Source organism: Hermetia illucens, chromosome 2 (genome assembly GCF_905115235.1).
Source record: "Hermetia illucens chromosome 2, iHerIll2.2.curated.20191125, whole genome shotgun sequence".
In the NCBI taxonomy this organism is placed as follows: Eukaryota; Metazoa; Arthropoda; class Insecta; order Diptera; family Stratiomyidae; genus Hermetia; species Hermetia illucens.
The window spans coordinates 62,636,434-62,662,198 of record NC_051850.1 but is presented as its reverse complement, the minus strand read 5'-3'; the positions used below and the strand labels follow the sequence as shown (position 1 = coordinate 62,662,198).

Below are 25,765 nucleotides of genomic sequence, written 5' to 3'. Positions count from 1 at the left end.
GTTACACCTCATGTAAGAAAGTGGTAGACGCAGTACTGGGCACTTTTGGAACTCAATGCAACTTTAGCAGGAATACAGTTGCTCTAAGCCCGCCTTTTCGGTGATTCACAACATGATGAATCGTGAAGTATGTTCAGTAGAACCGTAAATAAAATATTATATGTATATATGAATAAAATAAGTGGACCTTGCGCGTATTTTCTTTCACAAAAACGCTACCTACATGAGAAAATCGCACGCATGAGTCGGAAACCGAAAGTTCGGTTCTTCAGATATGCAAGGTTTTTTGGATTTTTTATGCGGGAATATTTGGGTGCTCGATGATTCCTTTTGTATAAAGATCGTAGTGTATATGTCAAATATTTAGTGAATCAGGCTATTCACAACAATCTGATGCTGACATTGTACGATAATTTATAGAACAGACGTGACCATAACTTGGTTCATGACAGAATTTGCACTAAACTTTCGAGCATGACGCTCTATATTGTACTTTTAAGACAAACTTAAAAGGAGAGGAATTTCCAATAAATCTTGAAAATAAATAACATTATAAACTTTATTTGGACAGATGTCGGTACAGGAACGGAGTTTAAGGGCTAGATATCATGCAGGGATATCCTCATGATTTTTCAGTTGGGTAGTTGGGGAATAGAAATAACTCCTTAATTTAAGTAACTTTTTTCTAACCACCTCACTTTCCCACTTTTGTAGTGATGTACAAAGTAAAACCTGTTTCGCAAACTACTAAGTGAGGCCTTTTATTTAATATCAAATCACCTTTTATATATGTGAGTTCAACATAGAACGATGCCATACGCTGCATGCTCGGGGTTCACATTTCCAACTTTTCGACCCAACAGTAAACCAAGGTTTTGTTCCCCATAAATAATTGAGTAGGTATGTACATATATATTATAAAAAATAACGCTACACATCAAAAAATAATGTTCAATCTTCATTTATATATGAATTACCAATGGGCTAATTGATTGAAACATTACCCTAAACCGGGTTTACTCTATATCTTCTCAGCACTTGCATTTTGATTCCGATGAATTTATATACACTTGTACAATTAAGGATATTGCTTGATTCGAACATTTTAATCTTCTTTTTCTCCAGTCTTTGTCCCGTTCACAAGCGGGGTCGGCTCGTCGTGATCGGTTTCGCCATTTGGTTCTATCGAATGCCTGATCTGGATTGCACCCAGAGGCTTTTAAATCCGCATTCAGCGTATCAAGCCACCGTTGTTTCGTTTACCATCGACTTCGATGTTCAGCCCAATCTGGCAAGTGAATTCTCGTTAGCACGAATTGCTTGACCATACCTCCGAAGATGCCTCTCTCACAATTTTTCCACGATCGGTGCAACCCCATCACGATCACGGATATCCTCATTTCGGATGTAATCAAAACGTGTCACGCCACTAGTCCAACGCAATATCTTCGTCCTCATTTTGAAAATTTAATTAAAAAACAAAAGCAGCACTAGCACCAGTGGCAACGGACTCTCACACCGGGAAGATACATACAACTCATAGTGTAATTCTCCGTGGCTTCTCTCAATCTATCTCCGAATATATGGAATGATGTGGTGTGTCCAACGATCAGTTTGTGATTCATCTCATCTTTTTTTACATAGTCCGATAGATTTCCACCATCAACTAGACTCCCCGATTGCATAGGCTTTGTCGTAGAGACACCGGCCTTAGGAAGGCGTAGCGTCAACACTCCACCATACTTAGTTAATCACAGGGGCAAGGCAGAACCCTGTGGCACATCGCAGGTTGTCGCGAATATTTCAATCCAGTGCAGTCTTCTCTCGAGAAGAATATTATCAAATTTGCCTACAATATATTTCGTGGCGTCGACAGTTGATTTCACCTTACGAAATCCGAATTGCTAGTCAGAGGGGTTTCATTCCTTTTCGGCAATAGCGAGTAATCTATTGTATATTATCCGTTCAGATAGTTTGCCAATGGTTTTGATCGGACATATCGGTATATATGAGGAGGGATCATCCAATGGTTTTACTGACTTTGGGGTGAATACCAGTTTTTGTAGATATCATTATTCGGGAAATTCGCATTCTCTAAGGCATGCCGACAAAATTTGGAAAAACATACTTGATGTTGGCTTGACGGGCCACTTTCACGGCAATATTAGGTATTCAATCCCACTTGGGGGTCTTATTTTCAAGGAATCTCTACCACTACAGGAACTTCGTCAGGGTTTACACGTACTGCAGGAAAATTCGTACAGTTCACATCTTCTGGGAAGAAAGTGTTCACTGAGTTCGCTTTTTAGTGATGACATCACCGACCTGTATGTGTCACTCCAGTGATCCGAGTCAACTACGTCACACATCTGCTTGAAATCTTCGGATTTGCTCTTAGTGATACTGTTTTCTGCTCACTTCATAGTGGAATATAGGGTATCCATACAGTCAGCCTGTACTTCATTTTCATGATCATCACACTTAACGCTGTGCCCAGTAGCAGACAAATTTAAGGCGAACACAGACTGCGATTCGAACCCAGTGCGCCGAGATTGAGAGGCTGACGCTCTACACCTACCGTGACGTCAGAAAAAGTGATAGCCAGTCAGGCTGAAATCCCCGTTTTTGTATTACACGTGTTGGTCCTTGAACTCAGGTCAGTTTCTACTGCGCTGGGACCGTCTCCTAGCTTCGAGGCGACATCGACATCCGACATCGTATTCACAAAGCGCTGCGCCGAGGCATAGAGGCATGGCATGGCCGCTGCAATTTTCCCACAGTTTCTGCAACTTTTTCCTGTGCGCTTCCCGATAGTACTAATGTATCGTCTCGGAGTGCCTCCTTGAGCATTTCTGCGCCAAATTTGCTAATCGCTGTAACATTTTTTTCACCAGATATAATGATAGGCAAGGGGTACCAAATGAACGGTCTCGTTCTGGTGCTTGCTACAAAGGGGGGAGTACAGAGACAGGAAAATGTTCACTTTTTTCACAGACTTCTCTCAGAAACTATCCAACCGAAAGATCTAATCAATATCTCACTAAAGTGAACAGTCTGACATAATGTATGTGCATACATTACAATGTCCCCTAAAATGTGTTTATATAAGAAATACACAAAACCTTTCATACCTGGAACTTCCAGCTTCTAGTTTCCCGACTTGTTTCTACAGGGACGGCATCTAATAGCCTGTTGCTCAACCGGTACTCACTTTTAGGTTACAATCTGGTATATATTTCCAAGTTGTACAAATAAGAAACTAAGCAATCTGCTTAAGCATAAATTTGAGCTCATCATTAATTCAGTTTGCCAGAGATGTACAATATTGCATGAAGCTGCATTTACCTCTTTCTTTCTTTGGGTACGGAGGGCTCCCTCGACTCTCAACATTGTTCGTTGGTAATAAAATAGTAGATGGAATTACACTGTACAGTGTGGAGCGCAACAGACAGATAGATAACAAAATTGAATACATCACAACCTACTGAACGTTTTTCAGATTTTCTATTCTTTCCTAATTTTATAACAATGGAAATTTATATTTACATAGTTTTAAACAGTGTATAATTCAAATGTGCTGCATCCTCCCGTATACATTGCAGCAGCCTTTTTCTGAAGTTTTGGTTCATTCTTTGAAGCATTGGAACAGGAATTTCTGCGATATTGGCCCAGATAATTTTCTCGAGGGCTTCCAAGGTCTAGGGTTGTCATTATAAACTTTATATTTAAGATACTCCTGCAGAAAAAATTGCAAGGAGCCAAATCAGGAGATCGTGCTGGTCAGTTCAAATCTCCTGTTAAAGAAACAAGGCGATCGGGGAACCTTGCTATCAATGTTGCTGACAATCATTGCTGTGTCAACTGTGAGTTGACTCTGCTGAAACCAGGCGTTTTTCAGTTCAAGAAAAAATCTTTAATCATAGTCATATAACGAGTTGAATTGACCAGAACGGCTTGGTTGTCTTCTTCAAAAAAATAAGGGCCGATGATCCCATTTCTTGAACATCATACTGTAACCCTATCGCAGTACAGACGCCTCTAGTGGAGCTCCCTCGAGTTTTTACACTCCAATAGCGCATGTTTTGTTTATTAATACATCCACTGAGGTTGAAATGTGCCTCGTCCGAGAATAAAATGACGGCGTCCCGCGGAAGCACAGCAGGCATATCTTTACAAGCAAGCTGTCTGGCTTCATAATCACGTGATACCAATTAATGGACTACTACCATTTTGTAAGGATGTATATGAAGAGGTTCTTTAACTACTCGATGAATGGAACGCCTTAAAACATAGTCATATTGCCGAACTATTATATTCTATTTATAAATTCCTACGTTTTCCTTCAGCTGGTAGACTCCAATTTGCAATTTTTTACGAATATATAAAATTTACATTGTAAGTTTTCGCGTTTCGTGATGTATGCGCCTAGAAAAATATAATAACAGGCAACGTGATGTAGTTTCATATTCGTGCAAGATAGATCTGCATTAGATATCCTTTGGAAGTCTATATGAAGACCTTATTTGAAAAAAAATTTGTGCCTATTTTAGTCAAATAGCAAGTAAAAAAACATCTCTCGTGGTGACTTCTTGGGTTGTGGAAGTATTTCGCTACATAACACAAACTATAGACACATATTTTGCTCATTTTTGCAATCCACAACAATCCTCTAAATATTTAAATCTATCACATTGGCGACGTCATAACAAGTGTCCTTCGAGACTGACTCTTTCGAGTCGTTTCTGGGATGTTCAAGCTTACAGCTAGCTTTCGCATTTGGACATTAATTTCACCTTTAAGAATTGATTTAAAAATTCGGGAAAACATAATTAAGAAAATTATATATTATGTCGATCCCTTCTATTAGGGAAACACAAAACCTTATTAAAATCGGTTTATTGTTTGTCTGCCTGTCCGCCACACACATTTTTCTCGGAGAAGGTTGCAGCGATTGACACCGAATTTGGTAGAAACTTGGGAACTGTGAGTGCTCACGGATACAGTGAGTTACATCCTTTTACGTCGAATTTAAGGGAGGGGGTCCCCATACATGCAAAAGTGGGGTGTACATTTTTTTTTCATCAAATATAGTCATATAGTCAAAGGTCTCGGTTAGTACTTTTCGAAGCCGGTCTCAGTTTTGACATTTGTCGGAAAGGTGGGGAGAGCGCGGGTTAAAAGTGATCATTTATTTAACGGACCCATTCTCAGAAACTACTTAATCGAAAAATCTGAAGAAAGTCAAGAGGCTGCCACTGTATGGTGTCTAGGCCCCAAAATACCCTCCGTACCGATATCTGTTCAAATAACGTTAATAATAGTACATTAACATCATTTTTAGTAATTGGCAGGAAACCCCTCCTTAAGTTCCTCCTAGAATCACGAAATTCTGCTGACATGTTGGCTACAGTATAAACCATGATTCTACCATTTGGTGGAAATCGCACTATTACTAACAAAGTTACAATAGGTCAAAGATGTCGCTTCTGTACAAATTCAAGACTTTGAATGTCAATATCACTTGAAAGTGGGTATTCTCACATAATATATGCATATATTACGTCCTACATACTAATGGGACAAATGCACACTCAAATCTCTTTATAAAAGAACTACACAAAACCTTTCATGCCTGAAGCGTCTAGCTTCCGGTTTCCCGACATGTTATATTTTGACAGATAATGCCCTGCTGCCAGTCATCAGGCATTAATTTACTGTCACACATTGAGCATCATTTCATTTTGGTTTGAATTCCATGGGTTTCTGGCGACTACTGATTCTTACGCCGATAAATTGCACGGACTGTTTTCAACATGCTCCGTGATGGCAGCATTTCGTTTTCAGTTGGCAAGACCTTCAATTCGCCGATATTCTGGTTGTTGAGCGGTTGATCAAAATACTCAACTCATTGCTCCAATATGGTTTATGATGGGGAATAAATTTCCCTCTTTTTTCGGGAAAATGAGCATCCATGTGTATAAGGCTTCATTCTGCTGACTTGTTGGTAAAACTTCTGAGCCTGATATGGTTCCTTTTTCTGCCTATGAACTCGCTTTTCCACTCGGCGGGGTTGATGAAAGACCTCTCTGCACGTGCTGGCGTTCTTTGAGATTCCCAAGTGGGAAATAAGTCATTATATCACTTCAGCGTTTTCATAAATATCTTAAATACCATTTAAGGAGTTATTTTTTGCTTTCCAAAGTTATTGCAACTGGTTAACAAAATATAATAATATTTCCAATCATTTCTATCAATGTTACAACAAAAAGTAAATGAGAAGATACCCAAGTGGATTTGAAGAAGAACTTTTTCGGTAACATGTTTGTGACCACACGATAAAAAGAGTTTTCAATGCTCCGCCAAACTTTCACATCTGTTCACAATCATGTCAAACCAGAATGCGGTGGATGAAATGTTTACTTTGAAGTGTTTTGTTCTGGAACCAAGGGCAACAAAAGACGGAACCAACAGTAAAATATCCTTGCAAAAAAGGACAGCAGCCAAATTTCTGTCGAATAAATTATCGATAGTCATTTGCAGTCTAAACAACTATGTATATTCAAGAAATTGCACGCAGAGTTTATCACAGTAGCAGTGATTGGCACATAGTTACCAGATGTAATAGCACCAAAACAGCAAAACAATCGCAACGTGTAAATATATTCCTGTAAACAATGTAGCACTTAGATGGTAGTGCACATGACTTTAGTATATCAGACTACTCGCTTGAATGGTTCATACAGGCATTCTATGATATCTTAGAGTAAAATGAATTCACACTAGAGGGCAATTCCGACCTATTAAACCTCTCTTAATAATAATAGAACTTCTATCAAAATTTTTAGTATAACCTTTTATGTTATATCATATTGCAAAATGTTACGCTTCGAGGGAGAACCTAAATAAATAATACACTATTATTAGCTTTGTTTGAATAAGTATAGACGTAAGAATGTCTCGATGTCGTTAGCGGCATTATCGTTACATCGTTAATAATTGTACGACTTTTCTTATTTCCTTTTGGTCTCTCATTTTCCGGGCCCATATTTTGAGCACCCGCTCTCCAAGGTGTCACCCAATATCAGTAATAACATCAGTCGGAAAGTAATGATTGATTCCTTTCATTTGATACCCCACATGGCTATATTTCTATATTTATATATTCCTTAAACTCCAGAGAAAACGATACCACTTGCTATATATAAACAGACTCATAGACTACACGTTTTCACCAAATTTACGCGACAATTGGTTCAGCCGTTTCCGAATAAATCGGGTGTGACAGACAAAGAGACTGACAGTAAACACAAAATCTAAAAAGGGAATGAGGAAAAGTAACTTCTTTATTTATATATTGTTCGTCAGCCTCTTATTTCTATGCCATTTGGTAAATTTGCGCGAAATTGATAGCCTTAAAATGCTATAACTTTGATACTAATAGTTCGATTCCCACGAAAGTTTCCAGTATTATGCGTGATCCTCTGTGCTATTACAACTTAGTATTCCTAGGATAAACTTAGAAATAAGTCGTTTTGACGCGGCACACATCCACGTGAACGTTTCGACGCTACACGTTTCGATGCCGGATAATAATGTTTTAGTCACTATTTTTTTCAAATTGCTACTGTTATCTGGATTCATGTCGTTTCGATCATTCACATTTCGACCCAAAATCGTGGTTACTTTTAAACAGAAAAGATGTTTAGATAATACGATAGTTGACTATACAACATGGGATGGAGCGTATCAAAAATCAAAATCCTTTCTATATACAGCGATTGGAGCAGCTTCCGCCGGATAGTTGGCCATTTCTATACTTGGCAGTTATTCTCAATATGTTACCATACTTTCGAAATACGTTAAGGATAAAAATAGTACTTTTGGATTATTCGGCCTTGTATATATATATGTATATAGGTGTGGAATGACGAAGCAATAGAATAAAAGATAATCGACAAAAAAAAAATGAAGACCGACGAAACAAGGAACATTGATATGATACAGAAAAATATTCAATAAATCTGGGCGAATAAGGCGTTGACGGCTAGATATATCATAGATAATTGGAAATTCAATTCAACCCACGCCTCAGACAAAAGAAAACCACCATAACTTCAATCCGAGAAAATTTCCAATTTTTTAAAAGAATTTTATAAAAAACATACATTTGCGGGGGTTTGCAAAGCCAATTTCAAAATTTGAGCGGCTATCGTAATGTGATGTATTTTGAGGCCTAGATTTCATATAAGTGACCCTGAATTTTTGCAGATTTTAAATTTACATATTTTGACCCCTTACTCCCCTATTTTACAATTTATGTTGAAACTAGAAAGTATTGACTAAGACCTTGTATTTGATATACCACGTAAGTACACTAGGAGAAAAACACCCAAATATACGTCACTCATTGTATGCGTAAGGTTTCATAGTTGCCTGATGTCCACCAAGTTCCATTTCGTTTCGAATCGGTATAACCGTTTTGATCTAAGCCGATTCTAATACGGTTTTGTTTTACCCAAAACCTTAAAAATGTTTCATACAAGAAATGCTGCGCTGATGGTGAAAAAGGACACAGATGTCATAGAGGTATGAAATGATTTGTCGATAATGCGGCAGACCCTTCAAGCTTATCAACTGCTTTTTCAGTTGTTTCGAGCTCTGAGGGTTTCATCTCCAGCCAGGAGTGGATGTGGAAATTTGTTTTTACAAAATAATTTAACCGTTATAATCTATAATTCCATATACCCATATAAATATATTCTACGGACTACTGATGCCGTTTTCGAGGTGTAGACTTACTTTGCAAAACCAAATGTGTACCTTTATCCCGACAGAGAAGAAAGGATGTATAAGGAGCAAGAAATCATCACTTAACACACAGGTAGGGAAAGACACTTCTCGGAACCTTGGACGGCAATACTTTTGAAAATAGAGCCGTATTGGCCAATAAATTCAATTACCTAAGAGACGGTAAGTTTCAAGCCGAACAGACCAGCTCTTAAGGTACTCTAACAAATGAAGAGGAAGAGGAACTCTACTGTACAAATTGGGATAGGAATGTCGAACTAAACGAAGGAAATAAAACTAGGGAAATGATGTCAAGTGCTCGTAAAATCTAGCCTGACAGAACAAAACCAAGCTGGGAGACCGATTAATATAGCTCTCATAGATTCAAATGTATTAAACTGAGTAATTGAGTATGACCAAAGTAACCATCTGGGTTAGTTATCGTCAAACACGGCGGAGAAGCCACTCCAAAAGCTAATGGAAACATGGCAACAGTTGACTGTCCTAGTCCGCCCGCACATAAATGCAACTCTACTCGGCTGCTAATTTTATAAGACAGATTTTATCCTTCAAACTGGTCGTACTTACAGAATCAAACGTTGAGGATCGTCTTTTGCCAAGGCTGCAAGTTGAACACTCCATACCACTCTACACATAGAATTCACAGATGGCGAAATCTCAAAATTCTTTTGTACTCTGTTAATACGGTATTCGCATTGTATTTTGCGGGCACCCATGCCCTTGTCTCATCTTCCTACAATTTATAGTGGGAACAGTAAAACGCAAATTGACTACATTCTCATAAGACGCTGACATTTTAACATCGTCACTGACTGCAAAGCCGTTCCATATGTGACCGTCTCACCTCAATATTGGCCGTTGATCGCCGTCTTGCGAATGAGGCCATCGATAAAACCCCGTGAGAAGAAAGAAGAAATGATCACACTTACGCGATTATCAACCATTATGAATGGCGAGCAATTATGGAATCAAATTAAAGGTACGATCCACAACGCGGCCTATGCAAGCCTCGGGGTAGAATATTTCGAGCAGATTTCAACTAAAGAATTTGTTCATCCTCTACTTCTAAAACCAGTGCCTACATTTTGAACAATTCCACGTGTCAACGCGACTAAACTCGAGGAAGGAACAAAGCCAATGAAACCGGGGAAAGCAACAGGATCTAACGATATTGCATCTGAGTCCTGGAAAGCTGAAAAGCTAAGACCCAACATTGTGACTCAGTGAATTTCAATGTGGAAAATGAATGGTAGTCAGAATGTTAAAATTTTCGTTCGATACGGTTGCTGTCCCATTCCCATGAACGCATTCTTCACAGCCGCATTCGGGAAGCAGCTCAAATAACCCCGAATCAAACCAGGGTGGGTTAAATTGCTCTACCACGATCCGAAAAGTAAAGTTCGAAGTGTGGCGGGTGTATCAAAAGCGCTCTCTCATCATTCCTCTTTGTTCTTGTTCTCGATCTATACATTACTTTATACAAATGATTTTTTCATCATCATCAATGGCGCAACAACCGGTATCCGATCTAGGCCTGGTTATTGCGAGGCCCACCAATTCGATATCCCTAAAAGCTGTCCGGTGTTCTGACCTGCGCCATCGCTTCATCTCAGGCAGGGTCTGCTTCGTTTTCTTTTTCTACTATAGATATTGCCCTTATAAACTCTCCGGGCTGAATCATCCCCATCCATACCGATTAAGTGACCCGCCCACCGAAACCTATTGAGCCGGATTTTATCCACAACCGGACGGTCATGGCATCGCTCATAGATTTCGTCTTTATGTAGACTACGGAACCGTCCATCCTCATGTAGGGTTCGGAAGATTTTTCTCTCGAATGCGGCCGAGCGTTCACAATTTTTCTTGCTAAGAACTCAAGTCTCCGAGGAATACATGAGGACTGGGAAGATCATTGTCTTGTATAGTAAGAGCTTTGGTCCTATGGTGAAACGTTTCGAGCGGAACAGTTTTTGTAAGCTGAAATAGAATCTGTTGGCTGCTAACAACCGTGCGCGAATTTCATCGTCGTAGCTATTATCGGTTGTGATTTTCGACTCTATATAGGAGAAATTATCAACGGTCTCAAAATTGTAGTCTCCTACACGGTTGGTTTTCGGTGCTGACGTTGCCACTATATATTTTGTCTTGCCTTCATTGATGTGCAGCCCCAGATCTCGCGTCGCCTGCTTGATTAGGTTGAAGGCAATTGGTACGTCTCGGGTGGTTCTTCCCATGATGTCGATATCGTCAATATAGGCCAGTAGTTGTGTGGACAAAAGAGGATCCCACACCTCGCATTTACCCCAGCATCACGGATAACTTGCCTCAGGGCCAGGTTAAAGAGGATGTATGATAAGGTATCCCCTTGTCGTAGACCATTGTTGATATCGAATGGTCTTGAGAGTGATCCTGCTGCTTTTATCTGGCCTCGCACATTGGTCAGGGTCAGCCTCATCTGTTGCTGATTTACCTGGAGTGAAGCCTCTTTGGTATATGCCAATGATGTTCTGAGCGTATGGAGCTATCCGGCTTAGCAAGATAGCGGAGAATATCTTATAGATGGTACTCAGCATCTATGTATTATGTATGAGACAGATAATGCCTCTTTGCCAGTCGTCAGGCATTGACTCGATGTCCCACAGCTTGAGCACAAGTTGATGAACCACTTGGTGTAGTTGGTGGCCTCCATATTTAACCAATTCAGCTTTTTAAGCCGATGAATTGCACTCACTGTTTCTTCTATACTTGGTGGTGGCAGAATTTGTCCATCGTCTTCAGTTGGCGGGACCTCCAACTCGCCGATGTTCTGGTTTTTCAGTAGTTCATCAAAGTATTCAACCCATCGCTGTGTCGTGGATGGCTTCCATGTTAACTCTCACCTGATTGTCAGAGGAGGTTCTGGGTTGTGTTGTTATTTGAGCTCGGCGCACCATGTCAACGAGATAGTGATCCGAGTCTATATTATCCCCCCAATATGACTTCACTGCTTTCCACATAAACCAGCTACTTCCAACAACCATTTCGTGTGACACTGCTAATTGCTATAATCCGCAATCCGTTATCATTTGTATATTGATGTAAGCTATGGGAGCCAACGTATCGCCTGAATAAGACCTCCGTGCCTACTAGGCTATTAAAATTCCTAAGTACGATTTTGATATCATATCTGGGACAGGCTTCGAGGGTTCGTTCTATTGTTTCGTATAAAGTACCCTTTTCCGACTGTGCAGTCTCCTCTGTAGGGGCGTGCACGTTAATGAGGTTTATATTTCTAAATTTGCCTCGAAGGCGCAGAGTTCATAGCCGTTCGCTTATGTTTTCAAAGCCGATAAGAGCAGGTTTCATTTTTTGGTTGACTAAGAAACCTACTCCGAACGTATGGTTTTCTGGATGGCCATTATAATACATGGCGTAGCGACTCTTCTCCCGGAAACTGGTCCCTGCCCAACGCATATCCTGCAACGCTGTTACATCAGCCCTAAATTGGGACAGAGTGTCGGCTAGCTGCTTGGCAGTTCCTTCTCTGTACAGGAAGCGCACGTTCCATGAGAAAAAGCGCAAATTATTATTTCGTTGTCGTTGTCGGGTTTTTCGTTGTGGAATCCATCCTGTCCGAGGCTCCTTCCTTGGCTTCGTAACATCGGTTTTCCATGTAGGATTGTCAGCCCTACCCAACCTCCAACCTGGAGGACCAGTTGGTACAATTTGTCCCGTTTTTAGGCGCGAGATACTGACCTAAATCCTTCTCCGTCAACAGCTTTTCGTTAAGAAAGAGCTCCCAGCGATCACCACGTGGAGGTGGAGATAGGGTTTGGTAGTAGAGCTTTTGGTGTTGGTTCAGCAGGTGTTTCCCAGGTTTTATGCTCCATCGTGGGTACCAATCCACTTTTCGCCCTGGAGCCTATACTACCCTTTGCCATTAGCATATGAGGAGCTAAAGTGTCGAAGAGGCCAACACACATGGCGCCCGCATACCTGAGCCTGGCTAACGCAGAAGCATGGATGTGCATCTTAACAGAACACTTCCATAGAGCTACACTTGCGAATTTTTCTTTTTCTTCAGCCTTTGTCCCGTTCACAAGCGGGGTCATCATCAGTTTCGCCATTTGGCTCTATCGAATGCCTCATCTGGGTGCAATCTCGAGGCTTTTAAATCCGCAATGCCTTTGGTCGTTTACCATCGACTTTGATGTTCAGACCAATCTTGGCTAGTGAATTCTCGTTAGCACGAATTCACTTACGTGCTGACCAGAATTGCCCTTTTATTATCGAAGGTAGATGGTAGCCACTAAAGACGGGACAAACTGGCTCCCGAAATATCAATATCTACAAATAGAATCGATAGGGTTGTCCATTATCAAGAAACAATCTTTTCGCGTCATTTTGATATTCAGTTCTGTGGTTTGGCGTTAAATTCGGGATCCAAAGCAACCAGAATGAATAGATTGGTATTTATTTACAAGAATATGAAATGGAAGTGTACTGTAATCTGCTGTGCTTTATGACCACCTTTAGGCAAAGAACAAATCTCCGTCTTCCAGCATGACAACAACCCCAATTGTATCTTCTCTCGGCACGTACACTACAGGATTATATTATCCTATAGATGGCAATGTTGTCAGCATTGCGCTCGCCTGGGATCATTACCCTGATTTGACTCAGGTACTCATTCACCGCTGAGTCGACTGGTATCCGACGTCAAATCACGATACAAATCCCACTGCCACCAGTGAGATTTGACCGGCGACCTTCCGTGCGAAAGGATTGTGCTCTTACCACTCAGCTATCCGGACACGTGCATGGTTATTGTAAAATGCGCCCTCCCCATTTCATAAACCTGGACCCGGTTGAACCCCCCGATGTGATGTGTCTTACGGCTGTAATTATGTACATGACATTAAAATTGAAGTCCGAATTTGGTTTCTCGCTGTGCCAGTTTTATTGCACTTGGCTATGTTAACTTTCTTCACTTTCCTTATGTAATCAGTTTTACGTGGGAACAAATATTTTGGTCTTTTCATTGGTCTCTGATTTCAATGATCTTTTTGTGGTTTCATACGTATTTCAACCTCTTCAATCCTAAACCAATTTTTCGCAGGGTATCAATAATATAGGTAGTCATATTACACCTATGTATAATAAGTATGACACAAAATACTACACCAGCAGTGTTGTAAATCGTTTTTTCTCGCTTGAGCCTAAGCACACCCATATAAAAGTACTATTTAGTATCTTTTTGTCATAATTTTTTCGCTGCCGACTACATTGGGGCTGACAGATTCGCACGACCATGGACAGCCCGGATAATCAGTTTAACCAACTCAAACTTCCCAGGACATCATACAAGGATCGAGAATACTCCCAGCGAATTCTTACTTTCCATCTCGAAAGAGCGAACACAGTGCGGTGTTTAGTAGATTGAAGGGAATATCTAATAATAAGTCCACCTGAGTTTCAAAGTAATTTAAACTTGAAACAAGTCGGGAAACCGGAAGCTGGGCGCTTCAGGTATGCAAGGTTTTGTTTGCTTCTGTGTAAGTATATTTGAGTGTGGAACTATCCCATTTGTACGTAGCCCGTTAAGAATATGCATTTAGTATGTCAGATTTAGTACTTCGGATTGTCAATTTACACGGTAAAGACAAATTTGAGCTACTGTAACTTTGTTACTAATAGTATGATTTTGATTAAACTTGGACCTCATATGCTTCACATTATATTTTATACTACTACTAACTTTTATACCTCTGAGATAAACTTAAGGAGGGTTTTACTCCATTTTCCCAAAAATATGGTAAGATACTATTATTCACTTAATTTGAACAGATATCGATATGGAGAGTATTTTTAGGCCTGGGCACCATATAGAGGCAGCTTCATGATTTTTTTCAGATTTTTCTGTTGGGTAGTTTCTGAGAATGGCTCCGTTAAAGAAATCATCACTTTCCACCCCTTCCACTCCCCGCCTTTTTAATGAGTCTTAAAACTAAGACCGGCTTCGAAAAGTACTAATTAAGACCTTTCATTTGATACCCCACATGACTATATTTGGTGAAAAAAAAATGTACACCCTCCTTTTACATGTATGGGGACCCTCCCTAAATCTCAAAGTAGAAGGATATCACTTACTGCATGTCTGGGGGTCCACAGGCCCCACCTTTTCAAACAAAACCTGTTCTTTCTTCCCATTGAAAATGGGTTCAGGAGCGAAGCTCAGTTGTCTTGAACATGACATTTGCTGATAAATTAGAGGAATTTATTGTTTATAAGTTTATTCTCTTGATTAAAAATACATAAAAATTTAAATATACAAAGTAGTGGCACTCTACTTTCAAGAAGGGGGAGAACTGTTTTTTATAACCAGCTGAAGTGTAGTAGTAGTAGGAGAAAGCTACCTAGTTTTATTTTTATTTAGAAGAACTAGGAGCATCGGAACGATAACTGTTTTCAGCTGAAGTGCCATGGAAGCGATTAAATTTTTAGCAATTTATATAAAACAATCTTGGATAACGGTCATGCGTCTATAAATTTTTGTGGCCTTATCTTTTTGCTGCTGAGATTCAACAAGTGTGTACATATTCGTCGAAGCTTAAACAAACGAAATTCTAGAATTGTGAACATAGCATTAAATTCTTAATTACGAAATATTCAAGGCTATTTGTTTATGATAATATAGATACACCGCTGCAGATTTTAAGAACTCTTATAAATGAAGTGTTAAGAAATCTAAACGTGGTTACAATACACTCCATATGTATCACACTTAGTATTTTAAGTTCTATAAAAAGACATTTATATCTGAATGTGAACTGTTCACTTAGATGACAAGTCTAATCAATTTATGATATTACCCGTAGTGTGTTTGCGAATTTGATTATAATTATTAAACAATTAAGCCCCATAATCACCATAAAGTATTGCTTCATTCCATCAACGCACCGAACTAAAGACGACTGGTAACTCATTTACTGGTCGCCTTTATTTATTACAGATCCTTGTAAAGCTTAGACATTGTCTTGCATTGAACTCAGCATTTTCATCACCCAAATAGTTTATCTCATTCACTTGTACATTTTGAAAAAGATATTTAGTATTCACTTTTCGACCCACTCACACCGTTTTTCCCAAATAGTCAATTGCCTCATAACGAAGTATCTTTAAGGAATCATCATTTGTACTATATTGACGTTCCTCAACATTTTCACATTAAAATTTTCAAAATGTTTAATAACACACGCTGTAGCATGCTTCGCGCAATTTGAGCTTTTTTGCTAAAATTCTGTTTTTATTCTTTGATTTTCGTTTACTTTTCTTTTCGATTTAGCCAAGCAATGAATGAACTCAACGTGGAATTTAAAATTATAGGTGTAACAACAATGTTGAACTTTTTCACCACATCCAATGGTTTCAGGAGTACTTTGCCGGTAGTATCTAACCTTACAGCTATGAACGTTTGGGACGGAGTGTGTATGTGTTTTATCTATGCATCGCTTCTAGAATTCGTGTGTGTTAATTATGTCGGCAGGAAACGACCACTGCATAATGTCGTTTACAGACCAGGAGAGAATCCCGTGACACAGGTATGTCTACTACTATCTTTTCATCTTTTGAGTCTTTAAGCAAACATAACTCTGTCACAAATGCATTTTCAGTGACATAGTTCCCAATCTATAAATACATACAATCATATACATATGTACCTTTCAGTACAAAGTAAGGATTACACAGACTTGCTAAAAGGTCCCTCATATCCGCCAAGTGAAACAATGGTTTTGGAAATTCGCTACTAAGACAGCGCCTGCGATTACCAAATCTAAAACCTTTCCAAAGTTTACAGATACCAAGCCTATAAAATATAAGTTAATATTTAAATAGACACAGAATTGGCAACTTTTATTGTTATAGCATATAGGTGTCCATATTTGTGCCAAAACGCAAACGAGATAACAAAAACTCAAGTCACCTACTCACAAATGAAGCCAAAATATCCTTGCACATCACAAAATATTACACTTCTATCTTCGACCAAATGTCGTGGTATATCGGTCTCAATTATCTGAAGGTTTATCATTTATTATGATGATGTAGTAGCGATTACAACATTTAGGAATGCCAGGGAAACTGAAAACATTATTAGATCGATTTTTAAAGAAAGGCCATCGGGTGATCCGTGGACGGTGTAGGAATATGAGCACTCAACAGTAATATCAATATCTCAAAAAATATCTATATCTACATCTCTTCATCCTGTTTTACTGTACTCTTATATTATGGCAAAATTTGCTGTCGACAGCTACCACAAGGCGCCCTTATAACCTAGATATGGGTTTCTAACCGAATTTCGACCGCGGCATTCTCGTCCACACAAAAGAACATCATAATAGTCAATACTACACAGGACAAAAGAATGCTTTCTATGACCAAATGGACAGAGTCCTGTAGACGGTGACATTGTAATCATGACGGACGATCTGAATACCAATGTGGGCTCTAACAACACCTTACTCCATGTGCTTAAATGTTATCAGTGAGAGGTTTAACAACTTCGCAACGTTACCGCTTCATCATTGGCGGCACTTTGTTCAAGCCCAAGGCCAACAGTGTGTTTAGGAGTTGTATTCTAAATAGGGGGGTGCTGACATCGGCCTCCAAATAATTTATCATTCAACGGTCGAAGGGACCCAAATTCAACAGGAGTCAGTTTCGCGGTTCAGTTATATTTTAATAGTGGGGATCTTTGCAGCGTAAACCAAAAGGAGAAGGAAACAGGAAGAGTTGAACTGGAAGGGTCATTGCGCTCTAAAAGATAAGAAGGTCTACCTTAATAGACAGAATTTCAATAACTGCTAGGATATGCATCTCCATTTCTCTTTATTTTTGCCAATCGTGTCACCCGATATTAACTCCGATTTATCGAAAATATAGAAATGTAGCTATCACAACGCTAAAATAAAGCTAAAATTCAGCAACGGCTGCAGAGTTGTCTTAATTATCACTCCAATACTGCAAACTCTTCTTTGGGTCATAGCATTGGATTACTCTGGCTAGAGATAATATTAAGCGAAGAATTATGCCAGGTACCCGTCGACGTGTTTGTCACAAGACGAAAGTGGCAATAGATAAGTCACACATTCAGAGCGATATTCGCCAACTAAAGAGTACTTCACCTTAGAACTACTTGGTGAAAGAGTGGAAACGCCAGAAGTTGAAATAATAGCCAATCGACACGGGGCCGAAGTTACTAGAAGTCAAATTTTCAAATTTTGTTTGGAATAAGCCATTTGATGCCTCCACCAACATCCCAGTTTTGGATTTTTTCGTTAAATCAGAAACAAATTTGCTATATCCTCTGGAAAGTACTCCTCTCCCTCTTACGACGCAAAGGGCGCTCTCTTGATCTGGGAGAGATATCTCTCTTGATCTGGGAGAGATATAGTGGAGAAGGATGCTTCCTGCTGCAGTTCCGGAGAAGCTTCCTAAAAGTGACATTGCCATCGGGATGAGTGATTTAAAAGCTAAGGTGGGCTCTGACCTTGCTCGGTCACGTGATGGGCAAACACGGTCTTGGCGACCGTAACGATAATTGAGGGAGGTTTGTGGATCTCTGAGTTTCCACCGCCCCCACATTGTTCGAGTACAGAGCCTAATATAAGGTCAGTTGGGTTTCAACTGACGGACATCGTACGAGTAATCAGACTGACCGCTTTGCCATCAGCAATAAATTTAAGAGTTGGATGTGTGTAACAAGAGAGGCGCTGACACCAGTCGCGATTCTGGTGGTCGCTTACGTTGGCTTGCATGTGTGTCCGCCATTTGAAGAGTTGCGACCCCTAAGTCCAACATCGTGCGCTCATATGATACAGCTATCGCTCGACAGTGGGAGAACTATCTTGCTGATCGGACGGCAGATATACTGAGTAACCCGCTTGAAAATATCGATGAGCATATCAAAATTGCTCTTTTTTCGGAAGTTATGCAGCATACCATCTGGCTGGATCGTCAAAGGGATAGGATTCAACACTCTTTTGACCGTTACGGATGATGGCGGGCGCGATTTGCTCCGATAAAATGCGAAATTTCGGAGAATTCGGCATAGTGTGTGCCGTGACAAAAGGAAATTTTTTATTGCACTGGTCATGCAAGCGGAAGATGCAGCAGAACGTAATGATTTCAGAAGTTTATACCGCATCAGGAAAGAGTTTATATGTGGTCGAAAATCTGCCGAAGGCCCTGTGATGGACGTTAACCGTGAACTTCTTATCTATGATAACGAACAGTTGAATATATAAAAAGAACACTTTATCACGGTTCATAACCATATAAGATCCGCTGAAGTTCCTCGTTTCGTAGATGAAATGACTGTCCACTGTAGCATCGTGCGGATATGACATGATCGTACGGAATCTACGCGTTCGAGATCATTCCCATGAAGTGGAAGAAGACAATTATCTTTAAGATACCATGAGTTTCGAGTGTGAAAATTTGATAGGCATTTGCGTGCTCGTCATCGATTTCGCGAAAGCTTTCAATATCGTCAACAGGGAATGTATCTGGCATGTTCTACGGGCTGCATTGAGGTAAAATCTCAGATGAATTTGAGGTCCAAACAGAGTTCGTCAGGGTTGCATTTTGTCACCAATATTGTTATCGGTGACGTTCTTCATGCTGCCTTGTCGAGGAGGAGGAGGAGGAGTTCAATCGATGACGACATCTTTCTTCAAATGCTTCGATTACGATGATTGCATCTGTTTACTCTCTCACTGCGTCATGGATCTTGGCCAATTTAAAATGCGCACATAAGACTGATCACGATCAGATTTCGTTCTAATACTAGCTAAGAACTAAGAGCTCCACAAAAGAGTGAACAGAAGATTCTACGTATACCCGTACATAGATGTACACACTGCTTAATCCCAGTTGTCCTTTTCGCCCAACCGAAGCGAACAACCATGAGCTGCATGACTAGTCCATAACACAGCGATTCTATCACTTACGTTCACGTTCAACAGGTATATCGCAACTATTGACGCTACACCGTCGATTTTTTGTAATGTGCAGTGAGAAGAAGATGAACCCCTTCTTCTTCTTCTTCATCCATTGCCCCGTTCAAAAGCGAGATCGGCTCGTTTGATCGATTGCGCCATTTCATACGATCATAGTTCTGATCTGGATGAAGTCGAAGGCTCTCAAATGACCGCCTAGCGTATCAAGCGTTCGTCGTTTCAGTCCACCTTTTGACCGTATCCCATCGAATTCCATGTTCAGACCAATCTTAGAAAGTCAGATTTTTGTTTAGGGAATTTAGTTTAGATTCGGCCAGCTTAGGGCTAAATTTTGTTGGGCTGAAAATCGTCGCGGTTATAATTCATGCCGAGTTTCTGAATTTACATAAACGATTGAAGACCACCTTTCTGACAATTCGGTCACGCTGCCTGCCCTGAATGAAACCGCATGTCACGTCTTAGCAAGTCAGTTTCCATCAGTACGACTTACATGGCCACACCATGAAAGACCCTTTTCGAGTAATCGGTGAAACCCCATCGCGGATGTCCTAATTTCGGATGTGATGATGACATATTATTCCATTGGTTCAACGTAAGATCTTCGTTTTCATATCGCCAGGTGCCTTTCATTGGGTTTTATAGCTGGTCAGTACTCCAACTGTAGAGGACGGCAGGATGAATTACACTGCGGTAAATTTTCGGTTTGACAATTTCGTTGATGCATCGACCACAAAGAAGGCCAGTTGCACTGATGCGTACAGCAATTTAATAACTCAGTTCACCATTGAGTGATAGCATTAATCGGAGATATTTAAATCGCTCAGTTCTGGGCGCCTCATTACCACTAAAGCTATAGTGCTTGTTTCGTTGAGGTGCGCCATCAGATTCGTTTTCACACTTCTTCTGTTCCTTTACCCTTTGCTCCGTTCACAAGCGGGGTCGGCTCGTCGTAATTGTACTGGCTTTCTTCTTTCATATTGCGGTCATGCTTACTTCTTAGTTGGATGGTGTTCTACCCTCCTCAATAACCTGATTAAAGAACTCACTGAGCCACAATGGTGGGTCCCAGCTCTTCGTTTTCCAGAGGTCAGCCGCGATGTTTTTTAGGTGCTTCTAGTGGTGAGTAAGTACCGTTCTTTTCATTAATGCAGCAGAAGTATTCGATATCTTGTGTGCGTTGGTATCGGTGTTCAACAAGTCGATACAGATCTCTCTCGCTGTCATGAATGTCCAGTTTATCATAAAGATCAGTGATGACTTACTTCGCTTCCCGATTGCCATTCTTGCAAATTTGCTAATTGACCAGGGTTTCATCAGTGAGAAACTTATAGTAAGGCGGAGTTTGATTTGGACATCGGCATTCCAAAGCGAAGTATCTCAGAAGATGACGGCAATCAACGGCCGATGTTGAGGCGTGATGCAGGGAGCGGCTTTGCAGTCAGTGATGGTGAGGAAATGCCTACATCCTATGTGAATACGACTTCTTTAATGGCATCACGGAAACTCTTAGAGCAAATTGTACATGGACTATCAAAATAGAGGTGTTTCACTCGGATTTTATGTTGTAGCTTTTGGCAAAGCACCATCGAGTTTCTTATAGCTCTTATCGGCTCCTCTGTCTTTCCAATGAATTTAATGAATTTAGCTTGGACTAAATTACTTACGTCCCGCCGGACCGGGTCGCTATTGCTATTTCGAACTTTACTTTTCAAATCGTGGTAATTGATGACTAAAAAATCTAAAACGCGAAAAATAAAATGTTCCCACACACTCCCCCGTTCAATTCATTTCACATAACATGATAATCGTCAGAGCAATAAATTCATGCGAAATACAAATGTTTACCTTCTACAACTTTGTTAATAGAATTATGGCCTATAGTATTAAATTGACTTGTACTTCTAGGATGAACTTATGGCGGGTACATTTTTGAAATATAGTAATAAACCATTATTAAATTAATTTGAGCATATCTCGAAACCGGGTGTATTTTGGAGGGTAAATTTCATATCGACGCACCATCGATTTTTCGATTGGGTAGGTTCTGAGAATGAGGCCTATCTCTCTGTCTGTACTGTACTTGATGTAGCGTCTTCTTCTTTTTCTTTAGCTTTTGTCCCGTACAGAAGCTGGGTCGGCTCGCCGTCTACGGTTGCGCTGTTGTTTACTGGAAGCAGTCGCCAGCCTTTCAAATTCAGCGTAACAAGCCATCATTGTCTCGGCCGGCCTTTTGGTCGCTTACCAGCAACTTCGATGTTCAGACCAATTTTGCCAAGTGAATTCGAATCGAAGACGCCTCTCTCATAATTTCTCCACGGTCGGTACAACCCCATATCGATCGTGGATATCTTCATTTCAGATGCGACCACGCCGTGTCACGCCGCTAGTTCAACTCAACATCTTCATCTCCGTTAACGCAAAACGCTGTCTATTGTCTTTTATAGTCGACCAACACTCAGAGCCATAGAGAGCGACGGACGACATTGCTATAGATTTTAGATTTGAGAAGTTCGATCGATCACACAGAATACTAGTTGTATTGTGTAAAATGATGAGAACCCTGTATTCACAATTACAAGGTCATGGGTGTCCGCAAAATCAACTATACGCTTGCCACTCTCATTGGGTGCTCCAAACCCTTTTCCACCATGGAAGCTGTTAACGTCTGCCTTTCCCCCCACATGACCATTAAGGTCGCAGTTCCTTGCATCGAGAAGTTGCTAAAAGGCATCCTTCTCGGCATCAGCTCCGCCTGTCTGTGATGCATACACAGTGAAAGAGGGAATAGTAGGATCACCTGATATAATAGTGAGCTTCATCGGCCGGTCATCAAACCATTCCACTTCTTCAGTAGCATCACAGAAACCCTCTGAGATGACAATGCCAACACCGTATTGAGTATGCAGCCTACCAAAGTAGAAAAGTTTATAGCCATTTAAAACCGCGACCGCGTTCTATGTCGCAGCTCGGGTTTCTTGCGCTCTAGCAAATATCAGCGCGCCTTCTTCGAAAGGCTCTTGCGAGTTGCTCGGTGTTTCCAGTGAGAAAGCTAATATTTAACGTGCAGTCAAATATTCGATTTACTTAGACTAATTTAATTTTTCGACAGGATTGAGGCCTGCCCTGCCCAACAACTGAGGTCAGCGCCCTAACATTTTCCGAGGCTTATGATTCAACACGACCATTTTGTTTTTAACGACACTGGGTGCATTTGCTTTATTTTCACGTCACTTCTTTTATGCCTAAGGCACTAAAGGGACCTTTACCAAAGAATAAAGTTGAAAACAAAAAGTTAATAATATAATATTCGTTTTGAGAATGAAGGGGGTCCTAAGTCCGCATCAACTTAATGCAGGACCGGACCAACTGGGGAGCAACTTACTCCCTCTTTTCTGGTCCACGGACCCCTTGCTTAGGGCTTGCACCCAAACTTTTTAAAAAAAGTCAAGCGACGACGGCTTTACGGTTTCTTACCAGAGCAGAGGCAAATCGTCAGACGCTGCTGAACTATATAAAGGAGCATTCAACATCTGCGAGCCGCTACGGTCACGCTGCTCCCAGGGCAGAGGTGAGGCAGCGTCTGACGATTTGCCTCTGCCCTGGTATGGATCTCGTGGAGAATAGTCCACGAGATGAAATATCGTTAACACCTCGAATTGAATGTCGGGTTATTCAACGTATATCCACCATATACACTATAAAATTAAGTATATAAATTTTGCAAACTGTAACTGGGACTAATTCGGAATTTTATTAAAATTAAATCAAATAAGTTAAAACAAAATTGAGGAAAAGAACCTTAACATGTTTAACATGTTAAAAATATGCCAAAGTAGAGGGAAAATTGTTTAATTTTTATATAAATAAAATCTTTCTTCCCTGATTTATCAGAATCAATCAAAATCAAAGCATAAACGCTAATATCGACGACAATATTAGCTTTTTAATAGTTACTAGTGGAGAAGCGCCAAAAACTTATATGTGCGTCGTAAGTCAAAACCGAACTTTAACGACGGGGTACTAGGCTCAGACCCACTAACAAGGAGTAATAATATAACTCAATCTATGTATTAACCGTCGAGTTCATTGCATTTTCTCTCAAGTATCTTCCGTCAATCTTCCAAATCTACCTACATATGTGCAATTTAAGATCGAAACTCCAGCCACAGACTTCTGTACTACATCTTAGTTTGACTTGGTTCGAAGAACCATTGGTTTTGACTCACCGATCAATATGGGACGCAAGTTCAGGATTCTCTTCTTAGTTTCTGAAACCATTTATGACAAATGTACAATCTGAACCATTTTATGGGACTATTTATTTAAGCCTAGACCGGATACCGGTTGTTGCGCCGTTGATGATGATGATGATTTATTTAAACTAATTTAAATATACGACACCATGCATTTGATGGTATGGTATTTTAAATAATTTGAAGACGACGTCGACGTCTTCGATAGAACCATTGATGCACATAACCAAGGCTTTATTCATCCTACTGTGTTGTTCTTTTTGTTAAACATATTTCGAACGCGTCACACGCATTTTTCTCAGAGATGGTTATCGTGAGTGACACCAAATTTGGTAGAAAGCTGGGAACTGTGAATGCTCACGCATACAGTGAGTTACATCCTTTTACATCGAATTTAAGGGGGGGTCCATGCAAAAGGGGGTGTTTTTTCATCAAATATCGTCATGTGGGGTATCAAATTAAAGGTCTTAGCTGGTACTTTTCGAAGTCAGTCTTAGTTTTGACATTTGTTTGAAAGGTGGGGAGTGCGGGAGGTTGAAAGTGATCATTTCTTTAAGGGGGCTATTCTCAGAAATAACCAAACCAAAAAATCTGAAAAAAAAATCAGAAGCCTGCCACTATATGGTACCTGGGCTCCGAAATAGCTTTTATACTGATATCTGTCCAAATAAAATTAATAATAGTATACTACTATATTTTCCTAGCATCACGAAATTGCAGTGATGTAGGGTATAATGTAGAGCATGATCTTACCAAGATTGGTGGAAATCGCGCCATTATCAACAAAGTTATAATACGTCAAAATTGTTGCTTCTTTGAACATTGAAGACTATGAATGTCAAAATCACCCGAAAGTGGATACTCTCACATAATATATGAACATATTACGTGCTGCCTAGTAAGAAATACACAAAACCTTTTGTACCTGAAGCGTCCAGCTTCCGGTTTCCCGACTTGTTTTAAGTTTTTTTGTGAAACAGAATCTTATTAAAATCGATCCAATGCCTGTCTATCTGTCTACCACACCCGATTTACGAACTTTGGAAATTTCTATAATAATTAACCATCGGAAATTAATCTAAAAAAATATAGTAAATAAGTAAACAAACATTTATCCCTTGTGATTGAAATATTAAATATGACACAATCTAAATATTAAATTTTGGAATAACATAAAAGTTTTAGTGAACTAGTTAAACGTTGATTAGAGGCTACAACAACAAAGATGTTCAATATTTGTTCAATCTAGGGTCGAAAATCACAACCGATAACAGTTGCAATGGCGAAATCTACATACAGTTGTTCACAACTAACAGAGTCAATTTTAACTTAATAATTTTTGTTCGAAACGTCCCCACTCCCCCATAGGATCAAAGTGACCACATGCTGATTGAACGCCGCTACCTCTCAACCTTGATGAATGTCAGAACATATAGGAGGCCAATATAGACTCGGACCACTATCTCGTTGGCATAGTGCTCCGAGCTCGAATTATGACACTGTCTACAATCCCCTCTGACAATCAGGTGAGAGCGAATAGTGAAGCCATTCACAACACAGCCCTCCGTAACACCTATAACAGAGATCTTGGAGATGAAGCATCAACAAATGAGCTTCACAACACAAAGATACTTGGCCCCAGCCGCAAAAACAGTCGAAACGGCTGGTTTGACGATGAATGTAAGCTAGCTATGGAACGTA

General features: G+C 40.1%; 1 protein-coding gene across 2 annotated transcripts in view; it reads left to right on the top strand.

The window, feature by feature from the left end:
* Nucleotides 1–25,765, top strand: part of LOC119649571 (glycine receptor subunit alpha-2) — a 371,241-nt gene that overhangs the window by 304,951 nt on the left and 40,525 nt on the right. For both annotated transcript variants that reach the window (XM_038051774.1, XM_038051773.1), the window contains exon 10: nt 16,174–16,388. In XM_038051774.1, the coding sequence (XP_037907702.1) occupies nt 16,174–16,388 (215 nt within the window). The remainder of the gene's footprint in view (nt 1–16,173; nt 16,389–25,765) is intronic.